This window comes from Procambarus clarkii, chromosome 14 (assembly GCF_040958095.1).
Source record: "Procambarus clarkii isolate CNS0578487 chromosome 14, FALCON_Pclarkii_2.0, whole genome shotgun sequence".
Lineage (NCBI taxonomy): Eukaryota > Metazoa > Arthropoda > Malacostraca > Decapoda > Cambaridae > Procambarus > Procambarus clarkii.
The window spans coordinates 46,797,385-46,821,532 of record NC_091163.1 but is presented as its reverse complement, the minus strand read 5'-3'; the positions used below and the strand labels follow the sequence as shown (position 1 = coordinate 46,821,532).

The following is a 24,148-nucleotide window of genomic DNA, read 5'->3' as shown; positions in this document are numbered from 1 at the left end:
ACTAATATGATAACATTTTGTTATACAGTTACCAGCATGATTTATATCATCTTGTGCAGGAGAGTGATGTTGTGGGCGTGCTGGACCCCTCCTGCACCCTGGCGTTCCTTGACCTCGGGTGGGCGGGGTCAACAAGAGGGCGGGTCACCATCCGGCTGACCCCTGACACTCCGCTGGCCAGACAGTTTGTGTTGTTGTGTACGGGCCAGCGGGGCCACACCTACCGCAACACTAAACTGTTGATGGTGGTGGACAAGGGTCGCCCGGGTGAGCGTGTGGTGGGCGGAGACTACGAGAGTAATGATGGTGAGGGAGGAGCCCCACTGTTGCCTGACCTCCAGGGGCAGTACCAGCAGTCACGCCAGGCAGGAGCTGTGGGGTCCAGGTGGTGGCCGCCGGGGGATCCCACGAGTGCCCAGTTCATCATCACCACCAGGGACCGCCAGGCTGATCAACAGTGGCCATATGTCTTCGGTGATGTGGTGAGCGGCCTGGATGTGGTGAGGGCAGCAGTCAACCACAGTGACATTACGGAGGTGACTGTGGTGGACTGTGGTGTTGTGCTGCCACTCTAGTTCACTGTACCACCACCATCACTACTGTGGTGTTGTGCTGCCACTCTAGTTCACTGTACCACCACCACCACTACTGTGGTGTTGTGCAGCCACTCCAGTTCACTGTACCATCACTACTGTGGTGTTGTGCTGCCACTCTAGTTCACTGTACCATCACTACTGTGGTGTTGTGCTGCCACTCTAGTTCACTGTACCACCACCATCACTACTGTGGTGTTGTGCTGCCACTCCAGTTCACTGTACCATCACTACTGTGGTGTTGTGCTGCCACTCTAGTTCACTGTACCACCACCATCACTACTGTGGTGTTGTGCTGCCACTCTAGTTCACTGTACCATCACTACTGTGGTGTTGTGCTGCCACTCTAGTTCACTGTACCACCACCACCACTACTGTGGTGTTGTGCTGCCACTCTAGTTCACTGTACCATTACCATCACTATTGTGGTGTTGTGCTGCCACTCTAGTTCACTGTACCTCCACTACTGTGGTGTTGTGCTGTCATTCTAGATCACTGTACCATCACCATCACTACTGTGGAGTTATGCTGCAACTCTAGTTCACTGTACCATCACTACTATGGTGTTGTGCTGCTACTCTAGTTCACTGTACCATCACCATCACTACTGTGGTGTTGTGCTGCCACTCTAGTTCACTGTACTACCACCATCACTACTGTGGTGTTGTGCTGTCACTCTAGTTCACTGTACCACCATCATCACTACTGTGGTGTTGTGCTGCCACTCTAGTTCACTGTACCATCACCATCACTACTGTGGTGTTGTGCTGCCACTCTAGTTCACTGTACCATCACCATCACTACTGTGGTGTTGTGCTGCCACTCTAGTTCACTGTACCTCCACTACTGTGGTGTTGTGCTGCCACTCCAGTTCACTGTACCATCACTACTGTGGTGTTGTGCTGCCACTCTAGTTCACTGTACCACCACCATCACTACTGTGGTGTTGTGCTGCCACTCTAGTTCACTGTACCATCACTACTGTGGTGTTGTGCTGCCACTCTAGTTCACTGTACCACCACTACTGTGGTGTTGTGCTGCCACTCTAGTTCACTGTACCATCACCATCACTATTGTGGTGTTGTGCTGCCACTCTAGTTCACTGTACCATCACCATCACTATTGTGGTGTTGTGCTGCCACTCTAGTTCACTGTACCTCCACTACTGTGGTGTTGTGCTGCCACTCTAGTTCACTGTACCATCACTACTATGGCGTTGTGCTGCCACTCTAGTTCACTGTACCATCACTACTGTGGTGTTGTGCTGCCACTCTTGTTCACTGTACCACCACCATCACTACTGTGGTGTTGTGCTGCCACTCTAGTTCACTGTACCACCACCATCACTACTGTGGTGCTGTGCTGCCACTCTAGTTCACTGTACCATCACTACTGTGGTGTTGTGCTGCCACTCTAGTTCACTGTACCATCACTACTGTGGTGTTGTGCTGCCACTCTAGTTCCCTGTACCATCACTACTGTGGTGTTGTGCTGCCACTCTAGTTCACTGTACCATCACTACTGTGGTGTTGTGCTGCCACTCTTGTTCACTGTACCACCACCATCACTACTGTGGTGTTGTGCTGCCACTCTAGTTCACTGTACCACCACCATCACTACTGTGGTGCTGTGCTGCCACTCTAGTTCACTGTACCATCACTACTGTGGTGTTGTGCTGCCACTCTAGTTCACTGTACCATCACCATCAGTACTGTGGTGTTGTGCTGCCACTCTAGTTCACTGTACCATCACTACTGTGGTGTTGTGCTGCCACTCTAGTTCACTGTACCATCACTACTGTGGTGTTGTGCTGCTACTCTAGTTCACTGTACCATCACTACTGTGGTGTTGTGCTGCCACTCTAGTTCACTGTACCACCACCATCACTACTGTGGTGTTGTGCTGCCACTCTAGTTCACTGTACCATCACTACTGTGGTGTTGTGCTGCTACTCTAGTTCACTATACCATCACCATCACTACTGTGGTGTTGTGCTGCCACTCTAGTTCACTGTACCACCACCATCACTACTGTGGTGCTGTGCTGCCACTCTAGTTCACTGTACCACCATCATCACTACTGTGGTGTTGTGCTGCCACTCTAGTTCACTGTACCATCACCATCGCTACTGTGGTGTTGTGCTGCCACTCTAGTTCACTGTACCATCACTACTGTGGTGTTGTGCTGCCACTCTAGTTCACTGTACCACCACCATCACTACTGTGGTGTTGTGCTGCCACTCTAGTTCACTGTACCTCCACCATCACTACCGTGGTGTTGTGCTGCCACTCTAGTTCACTGTACCATCACCATCACTACTGTGGTGTTGTGCTGCCACTCTAGTTCACTGTACCACCACCATCACTACCGTGCTGTTGTGCTGCCACTCTAGTTCACTGTACCATCACCATCACTACTGTGGTGTTGTGCTGCCACTCTAGTTCACTGAACCATAACCCATCACTACTGTGGTGTTGTGCTGCCACTCTAGTTCACTGTACCATCACCATCACTACTGTGGTGTTGTGCTCCCACTATAGTTCACTGTACCATCACTACTGTGGTGTTGTGCTGCCACTCTAGTTCACTGTGCCATCACTACTGTGGTGTTGTGCTGCCACTCTAGTTCACTGTACCATCACCATCACTACTGTGGTGTTCTGCTGCCACTCTAGTTCACTGTACCACCACCATCACTGCTGTGGTGTTGTGCTGCCACTATAGTTCACTGTACCACCACTACTGTAGTGTTGTGCTGCCACTCTAGTTCACTGTACCATCACTACTGTGGTGTTGTGCTGCCACTACAGTTCACTGTACCATCACTACTGTGGTGTTGTGCTGCCACTCTAGTTCACTGTACCACCACCATCACTACTGTGGTGTTGTGCTGCCACTCTAGTTCACTGTACCATCACCATCACTACTGTGGTGTTGTGCTGCCACTCTAGTTCACTGTACCACCACCACCACTACTGTGATGTTGTGTTGCCACTCTAGTTCACTGTACCATCACCATCACTACTGTGGTGTTGTCCTGCCACTCTAGTTCACTGTACCACCACCATCACTACTGTGGTGTTGTGCTGCCACTCTAGTTCACTGTACCATCACTACTGTGGTGTTGTGCTGCCACTCTAGTTCACTGTACCATCACTACTGAGGTGTTGTGCTGCCACTCTAGTTCACTGTACCATCACCATCACTACTGTGGTGTTGTGCTGCCACTCTAGTTCACTGTACCACCACCATCACTACTGTGGTGCTGTGCTGCCACTCTAGTTCACTGTACCACCATCATCACTACTGTGGTGTTGTGCTGCCACTCTAGTTCACTGTACCATCACCACCACTACTGTGGTGTTGTGCTGCCACTCTAGTTCACTGTACCATCACCACCACTACTGTGGTGTTGTGCTGCCACTCTAGTTCACTGCACCACCACCATCACTACTGTGGTGTTGTGCTGCCACTCTAGTTCACTGTACCATCACCATCACTACTGTGGTGTTGTGCTGCCACTCCAGTTCACTGTACCTCCACTACTGTGGTGTTGTGCTGCCACTCTAGTTCACTGTACCTCTACTACTGTGGTGTTGTGCTGCCACTCTAGTTCACTGTACCACCACCATCACTACTGTGGTGTTGTGCTGCCACTCTAGTTCACTATACCATCACCATCACTACTGTGGTGTTATGCTGCCACTCTAGTTCACTGTACCATCACCATCACTACTTTGGTGTTGTGTTGCCACTCTAGTTCACTGTGCCATCACAATCACTACTGTGGTGTTGTGCTGCCATTCTAGTTCACTGTACCATCACCATCACTACTGTGGTGTTGTGCTGCCACTCTGGTTCACTGTACCATCACCATCACTACTGTGGTGTTGTGCTGCCACTCTAGTTCAATGTACCACCACCATCACTACCGTGGTGTTGTGCTGCCACTCTAGTTCACTGTACCATCACTATCACTACTGTGGTGTTGTGCTGCCACTCTAGTTCACTGAACCATAACCCATCACTACTGTAGTGTTGTGCTGCCACTCTAGTTCACTGTACCATCACCATCACTACTGTGGTGTTGTGCTCCCACTATAGTTCACTGTACCAACACTACTGTGGTGTTGTGCTGCCACTCTAGTTCACTGTACCACCACCATCACTACTGTGGTGTTGTGCTGCCACTCTAGTTCACTGTACCTCCACCATCACTACCGTGGTGTTGTGCCGCCACTCTAGTTCACTGTACCACCACGATCACTACTGTGGTGTTGTGCTGCCACTCTAGTTCACTGTACCATCACTACTGTGGTGTTGTGCTGCCACTCTAGTTCACTGTACCATCACCATCACTACTGCGGTGTTGTGCTGCCACTCTAGTTCACTGTACCATCACTACCGTGGTGTTGTGCTGCCACTCTAGTTCACTGTACCATAACCCATCACCATCACTACTGTTTTGTTGTGCTGCCACTCTAGTTCACTGTACCATCACCATCACTTCTGTGGTGTTGTGCTGCCACTCTAGTTCACTGTACCATCACTACTGTGGTGTTGTGCTGCCACTCTAGTTCACTGTACCATCACCATCACTACTGCGGTGTTGTGCTGCCACTCTAGTTCAGTGTACCATCACTACTGTGGTGTTGTGCTGCCACTCTAGTTCTCTGTACCATCACTATTGTGGTGTTGTGCTGCCACTCTAGTTCACTGTACCATCACTACTGTGGTGTTGTGCTGCCTCTCTAGTTCACTGTACCACCACCATCACTACTGTGGTGTTGTGCTGCCACTCTAGTTCACTGTACCATCACTACTGTATCACCATCATTTGCTCTTTCACAGTACTGTCACCTATCATTGCTATATCACTATCACCTCACTATAACATCTATATCACCATCACCTCAGGTCCCACACCTGGGATAGTGTACTGACCATGTTGAGTAACTGATTGTTGGTGTCACTATATGACAGCTGTTGTCACTGTTATATCACCAACAGCTCACTATCACTTTCACTGCTTCACCAACATCATCTCACTTTCACTGCTTTATCACCTCACACTGATATATTTCCTCCTTACTTTCACTAATATATCATTATCATTGCTACATCACCACTACTGCACCATCACTGCTATATTTCCTTAACCTCACTATCACTGCTATATAACCATCACCTCACTATCACTGCTATATCACCACATCACACTATCACTGCTATATCACTATCACTGATATATCACATCACCTCACTATCACTATATCACCACCTCACTATCACTATATCACCACCTCACTATCACTTGCTATATCACCATCACCTCACTTTAACTGCTATATCACCATCACTGCACTATCACTAATATATCACCATCACCTCACTATCACTAATATATCACCATCACCTCACTATCACCAATATATCACCATCACCTCACTATCACTGCTATATCACCATCACCTGCTATATCACCATCACCTCACTATCACTAATATATCACCATCACCTCACTATCACTGCTATATCACCATCACTGCTATATCACCATCACTGCCATATCACCATCACCTCACTATCACTGCTATATCACCATCACCTCACTATCACTAATATATCACCAACACCTCACTATCACTGCTATATCACCATCACCTCACTATCACTAATATATCACCATCACCTCACTATCACTAATATATCACCATCACCTCACTATCACTAATATATCAACATCACCTCACTATCACTAATATATATCACCATCACCTCACTATCACTAATATATCACCATCACTTCTCTATCACTGCTATATCACCATCACCTCACTATCACTGCTATATCACCATCACCTCACTATCACTAATATATCACCATCACTTGCTATATCACCATCACCTCACTATCACTTGCTATATCACCATCACCTCACTATCACTTGCTATATCACCATCACCTCACTATCACCATCACTGGTATATCACCTTTACCTCACTATCACTGGTATATCACCTTCACCTCACTATCACTGCTATATCACCATCACTGGTATATCACCTTCACATCACTATCACTGCTATATCACCATCACTGGTATATCACCTTCACCTCACTATCACTGCTATATCACCATCACTGGTATATCACCTTCACCTCACTATCACTGCTATATCACCATCACTGGTATATCACCTTCACCTCACCATCACTGCTATATCACCATCACTTGTACATCACCATCTCCTCACTATCACTCAGGTCCCACACATGGGGTCAAACACTAAGCTAAGTAACAAAACTTAGCTGTGGATAAGCTGCCATGTATATATTTTACACCAGAATATAACAATGTAATATAATATATATTATTTCATTATCCATAGTGTTACTCTACAGTTGTAAATTGGTCGGTGCTTGTTAGTCTGTAAATAATATTACTGCTAAACACTACTAATAATTATGTGTTTAAATCACGAAAATTTACTCATGATGAAAAATTTGTTTCAATAATTACCCCTGGAATCATTCCATGGTTTAGATATGTTGATGATATTTTGTGTATATGGCCTACAGATGTAAACACAGACGAATTTGTAGCTAAACTTAATGATCAAGTCACCTCTAGAAAATTTACTATGGAGACTGAAATTGGTAAATGTTTGCCATTCTTAGATATACTTATTCATAGGGAAGATTGTTCACTAAAGTTTAGTTTTTACAGGAAGTCTACGAGTAATTTATCTTATTCATTATTTCTCAGGACAGATACAATGTGAAAAAATCTATTTTTTCCTCTATGTATCTCAAGAGCTCTTCGGGTTGTTAGTCCAGAATTCTTTGATGAAGAGTTTAAGAATATTGATTCTATTGGTCTCAAGCTTTGTTATCCACTGAGTTTTTTGGAAGTTTGCCGAAGCAAAGCACGTCGTACATATTATAATAATATATGCAGTGAGAAAATTCCCCCAAAGAATGTGTTGTGTTTACCATATTTTTCTGGGTTTGAAAATATTGTCAAGGCCTTGAAACTTTTTGATATGCATGTATTGTTTAATTACGAAAATACTGTTAGAAAACTATTAGCTAGAAACAGTCGTCGTAGTGATAATTGTATCATATATAAAAAACCTTGTAAAGATTATAATAGATTCTATGTTGGGCAAACATCTTAAGATCTGAAATGTAGAATGTCGCAACATAAATACTCTGTAAGACATGGCCAATTGTCTAATGCGTTGTTTGTTCATTTGTCAGAAAATTCCCACCAAATTGATTGGGAGATGGCTTCTTCATTAACGAATTGTAAAAGCACTTTCAGTAGGAACATAACTGAATCTGCTTTAATACAGATTACAAAATTATGTAACTTGAACATTAGCAGTGGTTTGTATAATTTAGATCCATTTTTGATTGATCAGTTAAAGGGCATTTTAGTAGGATCATTGATACACATTTGTCTCACTAATACCATGTTAATATCCACTATTTTATTAATATCAATGTATGGGCCTATTGGCCCATAGGATACAGCCCCCTATTTACATCCACCCATTCCCAGTCATACGTTTATCATTGTACCTCACTTCACTTCACCTCTCTCCTGCCTATATATGTCCAAGTCTATGTACATGTAACTCACCCTTCTGAAGATGTATTATTAAATACGAAAGTACTTAAGGAAATTCCTGTTTCAATTCTTCCTTCGTGGTCTGACACTGTCACTACTAATAATTATGTTAATTGTAATAGTTATGGCAATTATGTTTTGTAACTGTTTGTTAACAGTTTCCTCTGACTGTTGCCATACTGGTCCATGGTGTGTTGTGATATTACCATACTGGACCATGGTGTGTTGTGATATTACCATACTGGTCCATGGTGTGTTGTGATATTACCATACTGGTCCATGGTGTGTTGTGATATTAACATACTGGTCCATGGTGTGTTGTGATATTACCATACTGGTCCATGGTGTGTTGTTATATTACCATACTGGTCCATAGTGTGTTGTGATATTACCATACTGGACCATGGTGTGTTGTGATATTACCATACTGGTCCATAGTGTGTTGTGATATTACCATACTGGTCCATGGTGTGTTGTGATATTACCATACTGGTCCATGGTGTGTTGTGATATTACCATACTGGTCCATAGTGTGTGTTGTTATATTACCATACTGGTCATACAAATACAGGTTTGGATAACCTTCTGGTTATCCAAACTTGTATTTGAATGTTCTCTCCATGTTCCTAAAATATCCTCCCAAATGTCCATTCCATATTTTTCACCTGTTTCTCCATATTTTCCATTATCTACCAATGTTCACAGCATGTTCTCCGTATTCTCCATTATCTACCAATGTTCACAGCATGTTCTCTGTATTCTCCATTATCTACCATTGTTCACAGCATGTTCTCTGCCAGTTCAAATCATATTTTTGCATTCTCTTTCATGTTTTCTATGTTCTTTGTCATATTCTCAATGTTCTCAGCAAGTTCTTCACTGGGTTCATGTCATTCTCATTCATGTTCTCTGTGTACTTTCTCATGTTCCCCGTATGTTCACTGTGTCCACCGCATTCTCTTACATGATCTTTAAAATCAAATGTACAATTATTTCTTCCATTCAGTAACTAGTTCTTTGTCAAATACTATCAACAGCAACATTACTAATTCTTAACAAGTTAATACAAAGTAACTTTGTAGTAACTCATCACCTTTATTTTCAAAAACTATGTCCATGTATTTTTGCTTAACAATTTATTATTTGTTACCAGCACTGTTTGTAAACAAATCTTCACTTTATACAGTAACAAATTTACCAAGATAAACTTGTTCTTTTTAACTAAAAGTTTTTGTCAACAAAAAAATAATCACATTCGTCATCTTTTCTTGTCTTTTCTTAACTAAACTCATTCGTCAATCAACTAAAAATAGTCAGGATTAGCTTCGTTCAACACTGTTCTTAACTAAAATAAACCTTTCTCTTAGCTAAAAATAGTCAAAAGAAACTTTCCAACACTGATCATAACCTACTTTATCCATAGTCATTCAACTAACAATAGCCACGTTCATCATTTCTTAACTAAAATTATTCGTCAATCAACTAAAAATAGACAAATACGTCATCTTTACATCCTTAACTAAAATAATTCTTTCCCTTAACTAAAAATATTCAAATGTAACTTCTTTAAACACTTTTGTAACTAACAATATACTTCATGGAGTAAGAAAAATAGTTAATGTAACTTCTTTAAACACTTTTGTAACTAACAGTATACTTCATGGAGTAAGAAAAATAGTCAAAGACACTCTTCGAGACATCAGTAACAAGCTCAAAGACTCAAGTGCCTCAAAGGCATTCTCTAAACATCTTTGTTAATCACAGTTATTCTCTAACACACCTTCGTTCATCAAAGTTGTTCTCTAATACATCTCAAAGTCATCAAAGTTATTCTCTAAGTCACCTTAATTCATCAAAGAAATTAAGCAGACTATGATACATTAGTGGACTGTATGACTCAAAAGTTGTCCTGCTAGTGGCCTGACGGCTGAGTGGACAGCGCTCGGGATTTGTAGTCCTTAGGTTGCATGTTCGATCCCGGTGTAGGCGGAAACAAATGGGCAGAGTTGCTTTCACCCTGATGCCCCTGTTCACCTAGCAGTAAATAGGTACCTTGGAGTTGGACAGCTGCGTCTTGGGGTGTGTAACAAAAAGGAGGCCTGGTCGAGGTCCGGGCTGCAGGGACGCTAAGTCCCAAAATCATGTCAAGATAACATCAAGAAGATAAGCTAGGAGCTTCCCTCACCACCTGGGAGTTTATTTAATAACCAGCTGTACCCGGCCACGCATTGCTGTGGCCCAGCAACACATGTGCGTCGCTGAGCCACAGCAACCTACCCCTGTCTCCTAGTCCTCCCCCTCCCCCGTACTCCCCACCATTCTTCCCCCTCCCCCATTCCCTCGTCCTCCCAACCATCCCCCACTCCACCGTCCCCTCGTCCTCCCACTCCCTGTCCACTCGTCCTCCTCACCCTCACCTGTTCCCTTGTCTTCCCTACCACTTTCCATTCACCTATCCCTTCGTCTCCATCCCCAACTCCCGCGTCCCCTCGTCTTCCCCACCATTACCCCCTCTGCCCTATCCCCTCGTCCTCCCCACCATCCCCCACTCCCGTCCCTTCGTCCTCCCTACCATTCCCCATTCCCTTGTCCGATGCATTCCCAAATGATCTGATGTTCCCATCACTGAAATATAAAAAAAAATTAAAAAACGAAATGAAAAAAATGTAAAAAACTATGTTCATGAAATGAACATTTTGGTAAACAATACAGCTATATTCCAACACAATGTCACACAAAATAATTAAATTTAAATCTATGAAAATTCAATTTTTCAATGGAATCAAAAACATTGAAATGGAATCGTAACATATTTAGTATAGCATGTGTTGCTATACTAAATATGTTATAAGTATACAACACGAGGTATACCAGGTGCAACACGTGGTATACCTCGTGTTGCAAGAACTATACCCCGTGTTGCACGTGGCATACCTTGTGTTGCACGTGGTATACCCCGTGTTGCACTTGGCATACCTTGTGTTGCACGTGGTATACCTCGTGTTGCACTTGGTATACCTCGTGTTGCACGTGGTATACCTCAAGTTGCATGTGGTATACCCCGTGTTGCACGAGCTATATCTTGTGTTGTACGTGGTATACCTTGTGTTGCACGTGGTATACCCCGTGTTGCACGTGGTATACCCCGTGTTGCACGAGCTATATCTTGTGTTGCACGTGGTATACCCCGTGTTACACGTGGTATACCTCAAGTTGCATGTGGTATACCCCGTGTTGCACGAGCTATATCTTGTGTTGTACGTGGTATACCTTGTGTTGCACGTGGTATACCCCGTGTTGAACGTGGTATACCCCGTGTTGCACGAGCTATATCTTGCGTTGCACATGGTATACCCCGTGTTGCACGTGGTATACCCCGTGTTGCACGTGGTATACCCCGTGTTGCACGTGGTATACCTCGTGTTGCACGTGGTATACCCCGTGTTACACGTGGTATACCTCGTGTTGCACGTGGTATACCTCGTGTTGCACGAGGTATACCCCGTGTTGCACGTGGTATACCCCGTGTTGCACGTGGTATACCTTTTGTTGCACGTGGTATACCCCGTGTTGCACGTGGTATACCCCGTGTTGCACGTGGTATACCCCATGTTGCACGTGGTATACCCCGTGTTGCACGTGGTATACCTTGTATTGCACGTGGTATTCCCCGTGTTACACGTGATATACCCCGTGTTGCACGTGGTATACCGTGTTGCACGTGGTATACCCCGTGTTGCACGAGCTATATCTTGCGTTGCACGTGGTATACCCCGTGTTGCACGCGGTATACCCCGTGTTGCACGTGGTATACCTCGTGTTGCACGTGGTATACCCCGTGTTGCACGTGGTGTACCTCCTGTTGCACGTGGTATACCCCGTGTTGCACGTGGTATACCCCGTGTTGTACGTGGTATACTCCGTGTTGCACGAGGTATACCCCGTGTTGCATGGGGTATACCTCAAGTTGCACGAGGTATACCTCGTGTTGCACGAGGTATACCTCGTGTTGCACGAGCTATACCTCGTGTTGCACGAGGTATACCCCTTGTTGCACGTGGTATACCCCGTGTTGCACGAGCTATACCCCGTGTTGCACGAGCTATACCCCGTGTTGCATGGGGCATACCTCGTGTTGCACGATGTATACCCTGTGTTGCATGGGGGTATACCTCGTGTTGCACGAGGTATACCCAGTGTTGCACGTGGTATACCACGTGTTGCACGTGGTATAGCCCGTGTTGCACGAGCTATACCTCGTGTTGCACGAGCTATACCTCGTGTTGCACGAGGTATACCCCTTGTTGCACGTGGTATACCCCGTATTGCACGTGGTATACCTCGTGTTGCACGTGGTATACCCTGTGTTGCATGGGGCATACCTCGTGTTGCACGATGTATACCCTGTGTTGCATGGGGGTATACCTCGTGTTGCACGAGGTATACCCAGTGTTGCACGTGGTATAGCTCGTGTTGCACGTGGTATAGCCCGTGTTGCACGAGCTATACCACGTGTTGCACGTGGTATACCCCGTGTTGCACGTCATATACCCCGTCTTGCACGCGGTATACCCCGTGTTGCACGTGGTATACCCCGTGTTGCACGTGGTATACCCTGTGTTGCACGTGGTATACCCCGTGTTGCACGTGGTATACCCCGTGTTACACGAGGTATACCCCGTATTGCACGTGATATACCCCGCGTTACACATGGTATACCCCGTGTTGCACGTGGTATACCTCATGTTACACATGGTATACCCCGTGTTGCACGTGGTATACCCCGTGTTGCACGTGGTATACCCCGTGTTGCACGTGTTATACCCCGTGTTGCGTGAGGTATACCCCGTGTTACACGAGGTATACCCCGTATTGCACGTGGTATACCCCGCGTTGCACGTGGTATACCCCGTGTTGCACGTGGTATACCCCGTGTTGCACGCGGTATACCCCGTGTTGCACGTGGTATACCCCGTGTTGCACATGGTATACCTCGTGTTGCACGTGGTATACCCTGTGTTGCACGTGGTATACCCCGTGTTGCACATGGTATACCCCGTGTTGCACGTGGTATACCTCGTGTTGCACGTGGTATACCCCGTGTTGCACATGGTATACCCCGTGTTGCACGTGGTATACCCCGTGTTGCACGAGGTATACCTCGTGTTGCACGAGGTATACCTCGTGTTATACCTCGGGAATTACATAATACAAACATATGATCAGCTATACCACGTGTTGCACATGGTATACCTCGTGTTGCACGATGTATACCCTGTGTTGCATGGGGGTATACCTCGTGTTGCACGAGGTATACCCAGTGTTGCACGTGGTATAGCTCGTGTTGCACGTGGTATAGCCCGTGTTGCACGAGCTATACCACGTGTTGCACGTGGTATACCTCGTGTTGCACATGGTATACCTCGTGTTGCACGAGGTATACCCCCGTGTTGCACATGGTATATCCCATGTTGCATGGGGTATACCTCGTGTTGCACGAGGTATACCCCGAGTTGCATGGGGTATACCTCGTGTTGCACGAGGTATACCCAGTGTTGCACGTGGTATACCTCGTGTTGCACGTGGTATACCCCGTGTTGCATGGGGTATACCTCGTGTTGCACGTGGTATACCTTGTGTTGCACGTGGTATACCCAGTGTTGCATGGGGTATACCTCGTGTTGCACGAGGTTTGCCCCGTGTTACATGTAGTATACCCCGTGTTGCACATGGTATACCTCGTGCTGCACGAGGTATACCCCGTGTTGCACGTGGTATACCCCGTGTTGCACGTGGTATACCCCATGTTGCACGTGGTATACCCCGTGTTGCACGTGGTATACCACGTGTTGCAAGTGGTATACCCCGTGTTGCACGTGGTATACCCCGTGTTGCACGTGGTATACCCCGTGTTGCACGTGGTATACCACGTGTTGCACGTGGCATACCCCGTGTTGCACGTGGTATACCCCGTGTTGCACGTGGTATACCTAGTGTTGCACGGGGTATACCCGGTGTTGCACGAGGTATACCCCGTGTTGCATGGGGTATACCTCGTGTTGCACGTGGTATACCTCGTGTTGCACGAGGTATACCCCGTGCTGCACGTGGTATACCCTGTGTTGCACGTCGTATACCCCGTCTTGTTTGCGGTATACCCCGTGTTGCACGTGGTATACCCCGTGTTGCACGTGGTATACCCTGTGTTGCACGTGGTATACCCTGTGTTGCACGTGGTATACCCCGTGTTACACGAGGTATACCCTGTATTGCACGTGATATACCCTGCGTTACACATGGTATACCCCGTGTTGCACGTGGTATACCTCATGTTACACATGGTATACCCCGTGTTGCACGTGGTATACCCCGTGTTGCACGTGATATACCCCGTGTTGCGTGAGGTATACCCCGTGTTACACGAGGTATACCCCGTATTGCACGTGGTATACCCCGCGTTGCACGTGGTATACCCCGTGTTGCACGTGGTATACCCCGTGTTGCACGTGGTATACCCCGTGTTGCACGTGGTATACCCCGTGTTGCACGCGGTATACCCCGTGTTGCACGTGGTATACCCCGTGTTGCACATGGTATACCTCGTGTTGCACGTGGTATACCCTGTGTTGCACGTGGTATACCCCGTGTTGCACATGGTATACCCCGTGTTGCACGTGGTATACCCCGTGTTGCACGTGGTATACCTCGTGTTGCACGTGGTATACCCCGTGTTGCACATGGTATACCCCGTGTTGCACGTGGTATACCCCGTGTTGCACGAGGTATACCTCGTGTTGCACGAGGTATACCTCGTGTTATACCTCGGGAATTACATAATACAAACATATGATCAGCAATATGACCATACAACACTAAACTGGTACAAGCCGGTAGCTCTCCACTATCATATCCTGGCTTCACCAACTGTCCATATCAAGTGGCTGCACAACTCTTGGCTTACCACTTACTACTCTTTCACTGCTTGGAGCTGAGATACCTCAAACATCTACATAAGTATCCCACAACAAAAGAATATAATAATCTCTCACTTTACACTGCGTCTTACATGCCAATAACCATTCAAGCACTTGCCCTTATACAATCATGTGTCCACAATGAACCTCTGTTCTGCTCCTAGAAGCTCCTTAATCATTGCCTATATCTGGATCCTCCAAAATATCAGGAAAGGCACTTGTGCAGTTCTCCCAATCTGCTGCACTCCTCACTATGGAGTTCTGCTCTACCACAGAGTTCAGCACACACTTCTTCTCCAGCCTCGAAGTTCCTCCATTAACTTCTTCTCCGACCTCAATGTTCCTTCATGTACTTCTTCCCAGACACACCGCGCCCTCCAACAGTGTAGGGTACTCCCCCATCCTCGACGAGTCCAAGCTGGGAACATGTCTTGACATGCCAATAACCATTCAAGCACTTCCCCTTATAAATACTAACTTAACTTACCTAACCTAACCTAACCTACCTAACCTTACTAACTTAAGTAGTAAGTCATAAGGTTAACTTTCCTAACCTTACTCACTTACATAATGTAACCTATCCTAACCTAACCTTACTAACTTAACTTTACTTACATATCCTAATGTAACTTGACTTACGTGTACTAGCCTATTCTAATGTAACTTAGTTAAACTTACCTATCCTGACAGTACCCAACTTACATAACTTAGCCAACTTAACTGAACTTAGCCTACCTTAATTAACTTAACTTACACAACTTAACTTTGCTTACCTAACCTTAGATTTCTCTCTCCTACATGATGTAACTTAACCTAAGAATCATCTTATTCTCTCTGAAACATAATTTTTTCATTTATTTTCCCAGAAATTCATACAACTCTGACAAAAACACGAGCAACCTTACACCAACTTTATCAATAATCCTTTATTATATACCACCTCTCTCACCTCCCCCCACCACAACCACCACCTCTCCCACCACCACCACCACCTCTCTCTCACCCCCCCCCCACCACCACCACCACCTCTCCCACCACCACCACAACCTCTCCACTACTGAGAGGTTGTGGTGGTGGTGGTGGAAGCCAGATGTGGACACACCCAGGCACCATGCTGGGAGGCCAGATGTGGACACACCCCAGGCACCATGCTGGGAGGCCAGATGTGGACACACCCCAGACACCATGCTGGGAGGCCAGATGTGGACACACCCCAGGCACCATGCTGGGAGGCCAGATGTTGACACACCCCAGGCACCATGCTGGGAGGCCAGATGTGGACACACCCAGGCACCATGCTGGGAGGCCAGATGTGGACACACCCCAGGCACCATGCTGGGAGGCCAGATGTGGACACACCCCAGGCACCATGCTGGGAGGCCAGATGTGGACACACCCCAGGCTCCATGCTGGGAGGCCAGATGTGGACACACCCCAGGCACCATGCTGGGAGGCCAGATGTGGACACACCCCAGGCACCATGCTGGGAGGCCAGATGTGGACACACCCCAGGCTCCATGCTGGGAGGCCAGATGTGGACACACCCCAGGCACCATGCTGGGAGGCCAGATGTGACACACCCAGGCACCATGCTGGGAGGCCAGATGTGGACACACCCCAGGCTCCATGCTGGGAGGCCAGATGTGGACACACCCAGGCACCATGCAGGAAGGCCAAATGTGGACACACCCCAGGCTCCATTCTGGGAGGCCAGATGTGGACACACCCCAGGCACCATGCTGGGAGGCCAGATGTGGACACACCCAGGCACCATGCTGGGAGGCCAGATGTGGACACACCCAGGCACCATGCTGGGAGGCCAGATGTGAACACACCCAGGCACCATGCTGGGAGGCCAGATGTGGACACACCCCAGGCTCCATGCTGGGAGGCCAGATGTGGACACACCCCAGGCACCATGCAGGGAGGCCAGATGTGGACACACCCAGGCACCATGCTGGGAGGCCAGATGTGGACACACCCAGGCACCATGCTGGGAGGCCAGATGTGGACACACCCAGGCACCACGCTGGGAGGCCAGATGTGGACACACCCCAGGTACCACGCTAGGAGGCCAGATGTGGACACCCCCAGGCACCATGCTGGGAGGCCAGATGTGGACACACCCCAGGCACCATGCTGGGAGGCCAGATGTGGACACACCCCAGGCTCCATGCTGGGAGGCCAGATGTGGACACACCCCAGGCACCATGCTGGGAGGCCAGATGTGGACACACCCCAGGCACCATGCTGGGAGGCCAGATGTGACACACCCAGGCACCATGCTGGGAGGCCAGATGTGGACACACCCCAGGCACCATGCTGGGAGGCCAGATGTGGACACACCCAGGCACCATGCTGGGAGGCCAGATGTGGACACACCCAGGCACCATGCTGGGAGGCCAGATGTGGACACACCCCAGGCACCATGCTGGGAGGCCAGATGTGGACACACCCCAGGCACCATGCTGGGAGGCCAGATGTGGACACACCCAGGCACCATGCTGGGAGGCCAGGTGTGGAATGAGCAATCCGAAAGAAGAGAGGCGAGATCAACCGCCTAAGATCCCGTAGTACAGGAGAAGTATGAAAACCGCAGTGGTTTTCCCTCTCCAATGAGATTCCAGGTTTGTCAACCAACAAACTAACACTTAACATAGAAAAAACCTACTACATCCTATTTGGAAGCAAATCTACAAATGCAATTCAGCTTCAGATTGACAATGTAAACATTAGCAATAAAAATGATGGAAAGTTTCTTGGCATATTCCTAGACAAGAGACTCAACTTCAGTACCCACATACAACACATAACTAAGAAAGTCTCTAAAACAGTTGGTATACTCTCCAAAATCAGATATTTTGTTCCTAACTCTGCTCTCATCTCTCTATATTATGCACTAATCTATCCCTATCTCAACTATGGTATCTGTGCATGGGGTTCAAACCACCTCAAGTCCATTATCACCCAGCAAAATTCTGCTATCAGAATAATATCAAATTCTGCTTTCAGACAACACACAGCCCCCATGTTTAACTCCCTAAACATGCTAAACATAATCTCACTCCACAAATTCTCTTGTGTCAACTACATTTACAAAACCCTGTTCTTAAATGCAAATCCTTGTCTGAAACTCTTCCTGGACAGATGTAATAGGACCCATTATCACCACACCAGAAATAAATATCTCTTTGATATCCCCAGAGTTAAACTTAATCTGTGTAAACACTCTATGCAAATAAAGGGACCCAGTTTATGGAACTCACTCCCTACTGAATTGAAAAGCTGTCCAACTTTTACATCATTCAAAATCAATACTAAAAAGTACCTAATTTCATCTTCATAGTTTTTCACTTTTTGCCTTAAAATTGCACTGTATCAATTGCTACCCAATCTCCCAACCTTTATGTTCCCAATTTAAACATCTTTACCATTGTGATCATTGCTGTTTTCTTATATGTGCTGCCAATCTGTTGTATGGTGTTTATAAATCTTGTTTATCTGTATCTTTTGCTACCCAGTCTCCCAATCTTTATGTACCCAATCTGAACATCTTTACCATTGAGATCATTGCTGTCTTATATGAGCTGTCAATCTGCTGTATGGTGTCTATTAACCTTGTTTAAATTACTAATCAAGCTGTCAATGTAATCAATCAGAGCTTTAATATAACAATGTGCTTTAATATACTTACTTATCTCTCTCATCTCATTTTTCTCTTGTAATGTATCTTTATCATTTATCAATTCTGATTGAAATTACCTACTTAAAATTATCTGTTAGATTAAGGACCTGCCCGAAACGCTGTGCGTACTAGTGGCTTTACAAGAGTGTAAATACTGTACTATCCAATGTATTCTCACAAACCCAATGTACCTTCTTGTATATATATAAATAAATAAATAAATAAAATAAATAAATCGGCGCCCACCCAGGCAGGGAGGAGGTGTTCGCAAGATGCAACTGTCTGATGGCTCCCAGCTTGACTATGTAAACAGATTCAAATACCTTGGCCTTGAGGTGCCACTGTATGGTCCTGTTGTATTCAGACTATGTCGTCAGTTTAAAGAGAGGCTCCGAGCTCTCAAGGCTGTTGCAGGTTATCACTCAGGCTATGGTGCCAATGTCAGCATTGTCAAAATGATGTACTTTGCATACATCAGATCTTTAGTGGATTATGCTGCACCTCTGCTTGACTTGATGCCTGAAAGAAAGCTTGGAGGGCTTGAAAAATTGCAGAACGAAGCCTTGAGGATAATCCTTGGGTGCCCTCGTACCACAAAGATACTTAATATGAGAAAGGAACTTAATATTCTGAGCGTTGTTTATCGTGTTACTGAAATTAACTGTCAAATTGGTATAAAAATGCTTAGGCTAACTCATCCTAATCCTTGCTCCAGAATTTCTTTATTGAAGAACAGCATTGTTCCAAATGGATAACAAAAACTGGAACTCAAATCAGAATGTATCAAGTTCATGATTTGTACCAAGAGAAACAACAACGGCACTTTCCTGCACCGTGGGAGGTTACACCCTTTCCAGTTTTAATCCCTCCCTTACCACCCAAGAAGCAAATTAGAGATCAGCCCAAGCTTCGTCTTAAGGCAAAGCTCAACGCCTTAAGCCATATTGATGCTCTGTCCACAGAGCATTCTCTCTCTCAAATTATATACACTGATGGTTCCCTACACCGCACCACGGGTGCAGCTGGAAGTGCAGTTGTCCTGACAATGGGCGATGGCTTGTACTTTGAGTGGGGAGTCCGTATAAACAACTGGGCCTCTACCCTTCAGACCGAACTATTTGCCTTGCTCCTTGCACTGAAATGTATACAAGTCTCCAAACTTGATACATTAATTGTAAGTGACTCCTTATCATCCTTAAATGCTCTCAACTCTTTAAGACATAACTGTAACATGCTCGTGTCCGAAGCTAGACACAAATACAACAAAATTATTAAGGATGGTAACAGAGTCCATTTCATGTGGTCTCCATCTCATGTTGGCCTCCGAATGCATGATAGAGCTGATAAGTTAGCCAAAGAATCTGCCTTTAAAGGAGCCGTTGAGTGTAACCTTGGATTGTCAAGGAGCAATCTGAGAGCAGCAGTACACCAAGAACTTCAACAAGATCTTGTAGATCTGAGGAAAAGTGAAATCGACAGCAGTAATTCCATCTATCATCATACTATCATGCAAGAGGAGCCACACATCTATGGATCATCCAATAAAATCAGCAGACTTCTAGATGTTACTACTGCTCGGCTTAGACTCGGTTGCAAGTATCTCTGGGAATTCTCATTATCTGCTGACGTAGACCTGACCAAATGTAAACTGTGTCAACAAAATTATTCGCACACCCTCCGTCACTATGTGATGGAGTGCGAAAATATACGTGAATTTAGAGACAATTCTATAACTAATGTTCCAGCGATGTGTCAATATTTCATTCAAAATGATCTGCTACCAGAAATTTTAGCCAAATATCCCCAGTTTGCTAATTGTAGGTAGTAATTAAGTGATTGTAACCTATCCACCGCTGCCCACTGGATGGGGGGCGGTGTGCAGGACAAACATATAAATTTTGACACTAGCTCTCCACATATGTCAGTTGCTTAATTTAGAACCTGTACTTGAGGTCGATCTCGAACCCATTGTTGATGTGATGACTTATATTGAATTTTGTAACTAGCTCATCAAGATTGTAACTTGCTTAGCTAAATGAATTGTGGGGTTCAGTCCCTGAGCCCATTATGTGCCTCTGTAACCCTTTCCACTACCGCCCACAAGATGGGTATGGGGTGCATAATAAATGAACTAAACTAACTAACTCAGCCCTCCCTGTTCAAATCCCTAAACATGCTAAACAGAAACTCACTCCACACATTCTCGTGTGCCAATTACATTTACAAAACCCCTGTTCTTAAGTGCAAACCATGCTCTGAAACTCTTCCTGGACAGATGTAATAGAACACATAATCACCACACCAGAAATAAATATGTCTTTGATATCCCCAAAGACAAACTGAATCTGTGTAAACATTCTATGCAAATAAAGGAACCTGGTCTATGGAACTCACTCCCTAACGAATTGAAAAGCTGCCAACTTTTGTCTTTTTCAAAAATAAAACCAAAAAGTACCTAATTTCCTCTTCATAGTTTCCTACCTAGTGCTTGAAACTCGCTCTGTATCTAGTGCAACCCAATCCCCAATATATGTACCTATGCCATACAATCTTTACCTTTGTCATCATTGTTATCACCTTATATCATGTTTGTTATATTAAAAGTTTAGGAAACAAAGTCATTTAGGGAGTGTTAAGTCAGGGAGTAATTTTTATTAGTTGCTTTTTATAGATTTGCATAAATAAACTAATCAGATTGTTCCTTTGTATTTTATTATTTCCATGAATGATTTACATGTGATGGTCCTTGCCATTTGGTCTCCACGAGTCTGGGTATATTTGGGTCGTAAGCCTAGCCCAGTTCAGGAGCTAATATATCCCCTTGGTTTCTGTAAATTCCCACACTTAACGTAAATTCATCCTCCCTTTTCCAAGTAATTTGGCGAGTAAGCCCCAAGGGTTTAATGACTGATTAATTGGCCCAAACCCAGATTAATTAATTTGTTTGTTTCGTGTTAAGCAGTCGGGAGACATCTCCCGTCCACGAGGCTAACCATACCTTACCTACCTTGAGGCTACCTTGAGGTGCTTCCGGGGCTTAGCGTCCCCGCGGCCCGGTCGTCGACCAGGCCTCCTGGTTGCCGGACTGATCAACCAGGCTGTTAGACGCGGCTGCTCGCAGCCTGACGTATGAGTCACAGCCTGGTTGATCAGGTATCCTTTGGAGGTGTTTATCCAGTTCTCTCTTGAACACTGTGACGGGTCGGCCAGTTATGCCCCTTATGTGTAGTGGAAGCGTGTTGAACAGTCTCGGGCCTCTGATGTTGATAGAGTTCTCTCTCAGAGAATTTCAACGGGGGTATTCTGCACATCCTGCCATGTCTTCTGGTCTCATGTGATGTTATTTCTGTGTGCAGGTTTGGGACCAGCCCCTCTAATATTTTCCACGTGTAAATTATTATGTATCTCTCCCGCCTGCGCTCAAGGGAGTACAGATTTAGGCTCTTTAGTCGGTCCCAATAGTTTAGATGTTTTACTGAGTGGTTTCTAGCAGTAAAGGATCTCTGCACGCTCTCTAGGTCAGCAATTTCTCCAGCTTTGAAAGGGGCTGTCATTGTGCAGCAGTACTCCACTCTAGAGAGCACAAGCGTTTTGAAAAGTATCATCATCGGTATAGCATCTCTAGTGTGAAAAATTCTTGTTATCCAACCTGTCATTTTTCTTGCAGTTGTGACGGCTACTTTATTGTGTTCTTTAAAGGTAAGGTCTTCCGACATGAGTACACCCAGATCCTTTACATTGCCTTTTCGTTCTATGTCATGATTTGCCTGAGTTTTGTACGTAGTTTCCGTTTTTATATTTTCATTTTTTCCATAGCGCATGAGCTGGAACTTATCTTCGTTAAACACCATATTATTTTCTGTAGCCCATAGAAAGACCTGATCTACATCTGACTGGAGGTTTGCCGTGTCCTCTATGTTGCCTACTCTCATGAAGATCCTAGTGTCATCTGCAAAGGATGATACAGTGCTATAGGTTGTGTTCTTGTCTATGTCCGAAATGAGGATGAGAAAAAGTACTGGAGCAAGCACAGTACCCTGGGGGACTGAGCTCTTCACGGTTGATGGGCTGGATTTTATTTTGTTGACTATTACACATTGGGTTCTGTTAGTCAGGAAATTGTAGATCCATCTGCCTATTTTCCCGGTAATTCCTTTTGAACGCATTTTATGTGCAATAACGCCATGGTCACATTTATCAAAAACTTTTGCGAAATCTGTGTAAATTACATCAGCGTTTTGTTTGTCTTCCATAGCATCTAATGCCATATCATAGTGGTCCAGCAACTGCGACAGGCAAGAGCGCCCTGTTCTGAAACAATGTTGTCCGGGGTTATGGAGTTGCTGTGATTCCATGTATTTTGTGATTTTACTTCTTAGCACTCTCTCAAAAATTTTTATGATGTGCGATGTTAGTGCTATCGGTCTGTAATTTTTTGCCTCTGCCTTATTTCCTCCTTTATGAAGTGGTGCTATCTCTGCTGTTTTTAGTATATCAGGAATAACGCCAGTATCTAGGCTGTGTCTCCACAGTTATGGGCTCACCATAGCCCGTGCTACTTGGAACTTGTTCCGAGTAGCTGAATCTATAACAACAACAAACATTCGTGTTAAGTTATTAACCCAAGTACATGAAGACCAAATGTCAGTAATCAAAGAGCAGTTGGCCTTAATAATGAACCTGCAAGGTTCATTATTATCTTTGCAGGGTGAAGCTGGAGCCTTACTCAAGAATAATCAAGATCTATCTATCAAAGTCGACCTCCTTGAACAAGAATTAAGCTTTCTCAAGAACACAGTTTCTAACTTCAGACCAGATGAAACCACTAGAAAACAGGAAGAAATGTTACAAAAGTTTGAGAACCATCTTAACAACCTACAACAGCAACACACTGTTACCCAAGACGAAACAGACCAACATAAACTACTTGAGTCTGTCGTTATCTCTTCACGTGATTTTCCCCAAGAAACTGACGGAGAAGACTGTGCTGCCATCGTGATCCAGGAATTGCACGATAAGATAAGTTATTCAATCAAAAAATTGACATTACATCAGCTTATAGAGTGAGTATCAAATCATCTGGTACAAATAACAGGAAAATTCGCGTGAAATTAGATAGCTGCTCCCGCAAGTCAGACCTTATCAGTTCTGCAGTCTCTAGTAAATCTACTGTTTATGTGAATGAATGTCTGACCAGGTTCAGACAAAATCTCTTACATAAACTGCGTGGATTCCACAAAAATTCTCCTGCAATTAAAC

At 45.4% G+C, this 24,148-nt stretch overlaps 1 protein-coding gene across 1 annotated transcript in view; it reads left to right on the top strand.

Annotated features, from left to right (window-relative positions):
* The window catches only part of LOC123748127 (tripartite motif-containing protein 59-like), a 260,400-nt gene extending 252,115 nt beyond the window's left edge, over window positions 1–8,285 (top strand). The window contains exon 6 of the mRNA XM_069324588.1: window positions 60–8,285. Within this exon, the coding sequence (XP_069180689.1) occupies window positions 60–575 (516 nt within the window). The 3' untranslated portion in view covers window positions 576–8,285. The remainder of the gene's footprint in view (window positions 1–59) is intronic.
* Window positions 8,286–24,148: the final 15,863 nt, after the last annotated feature.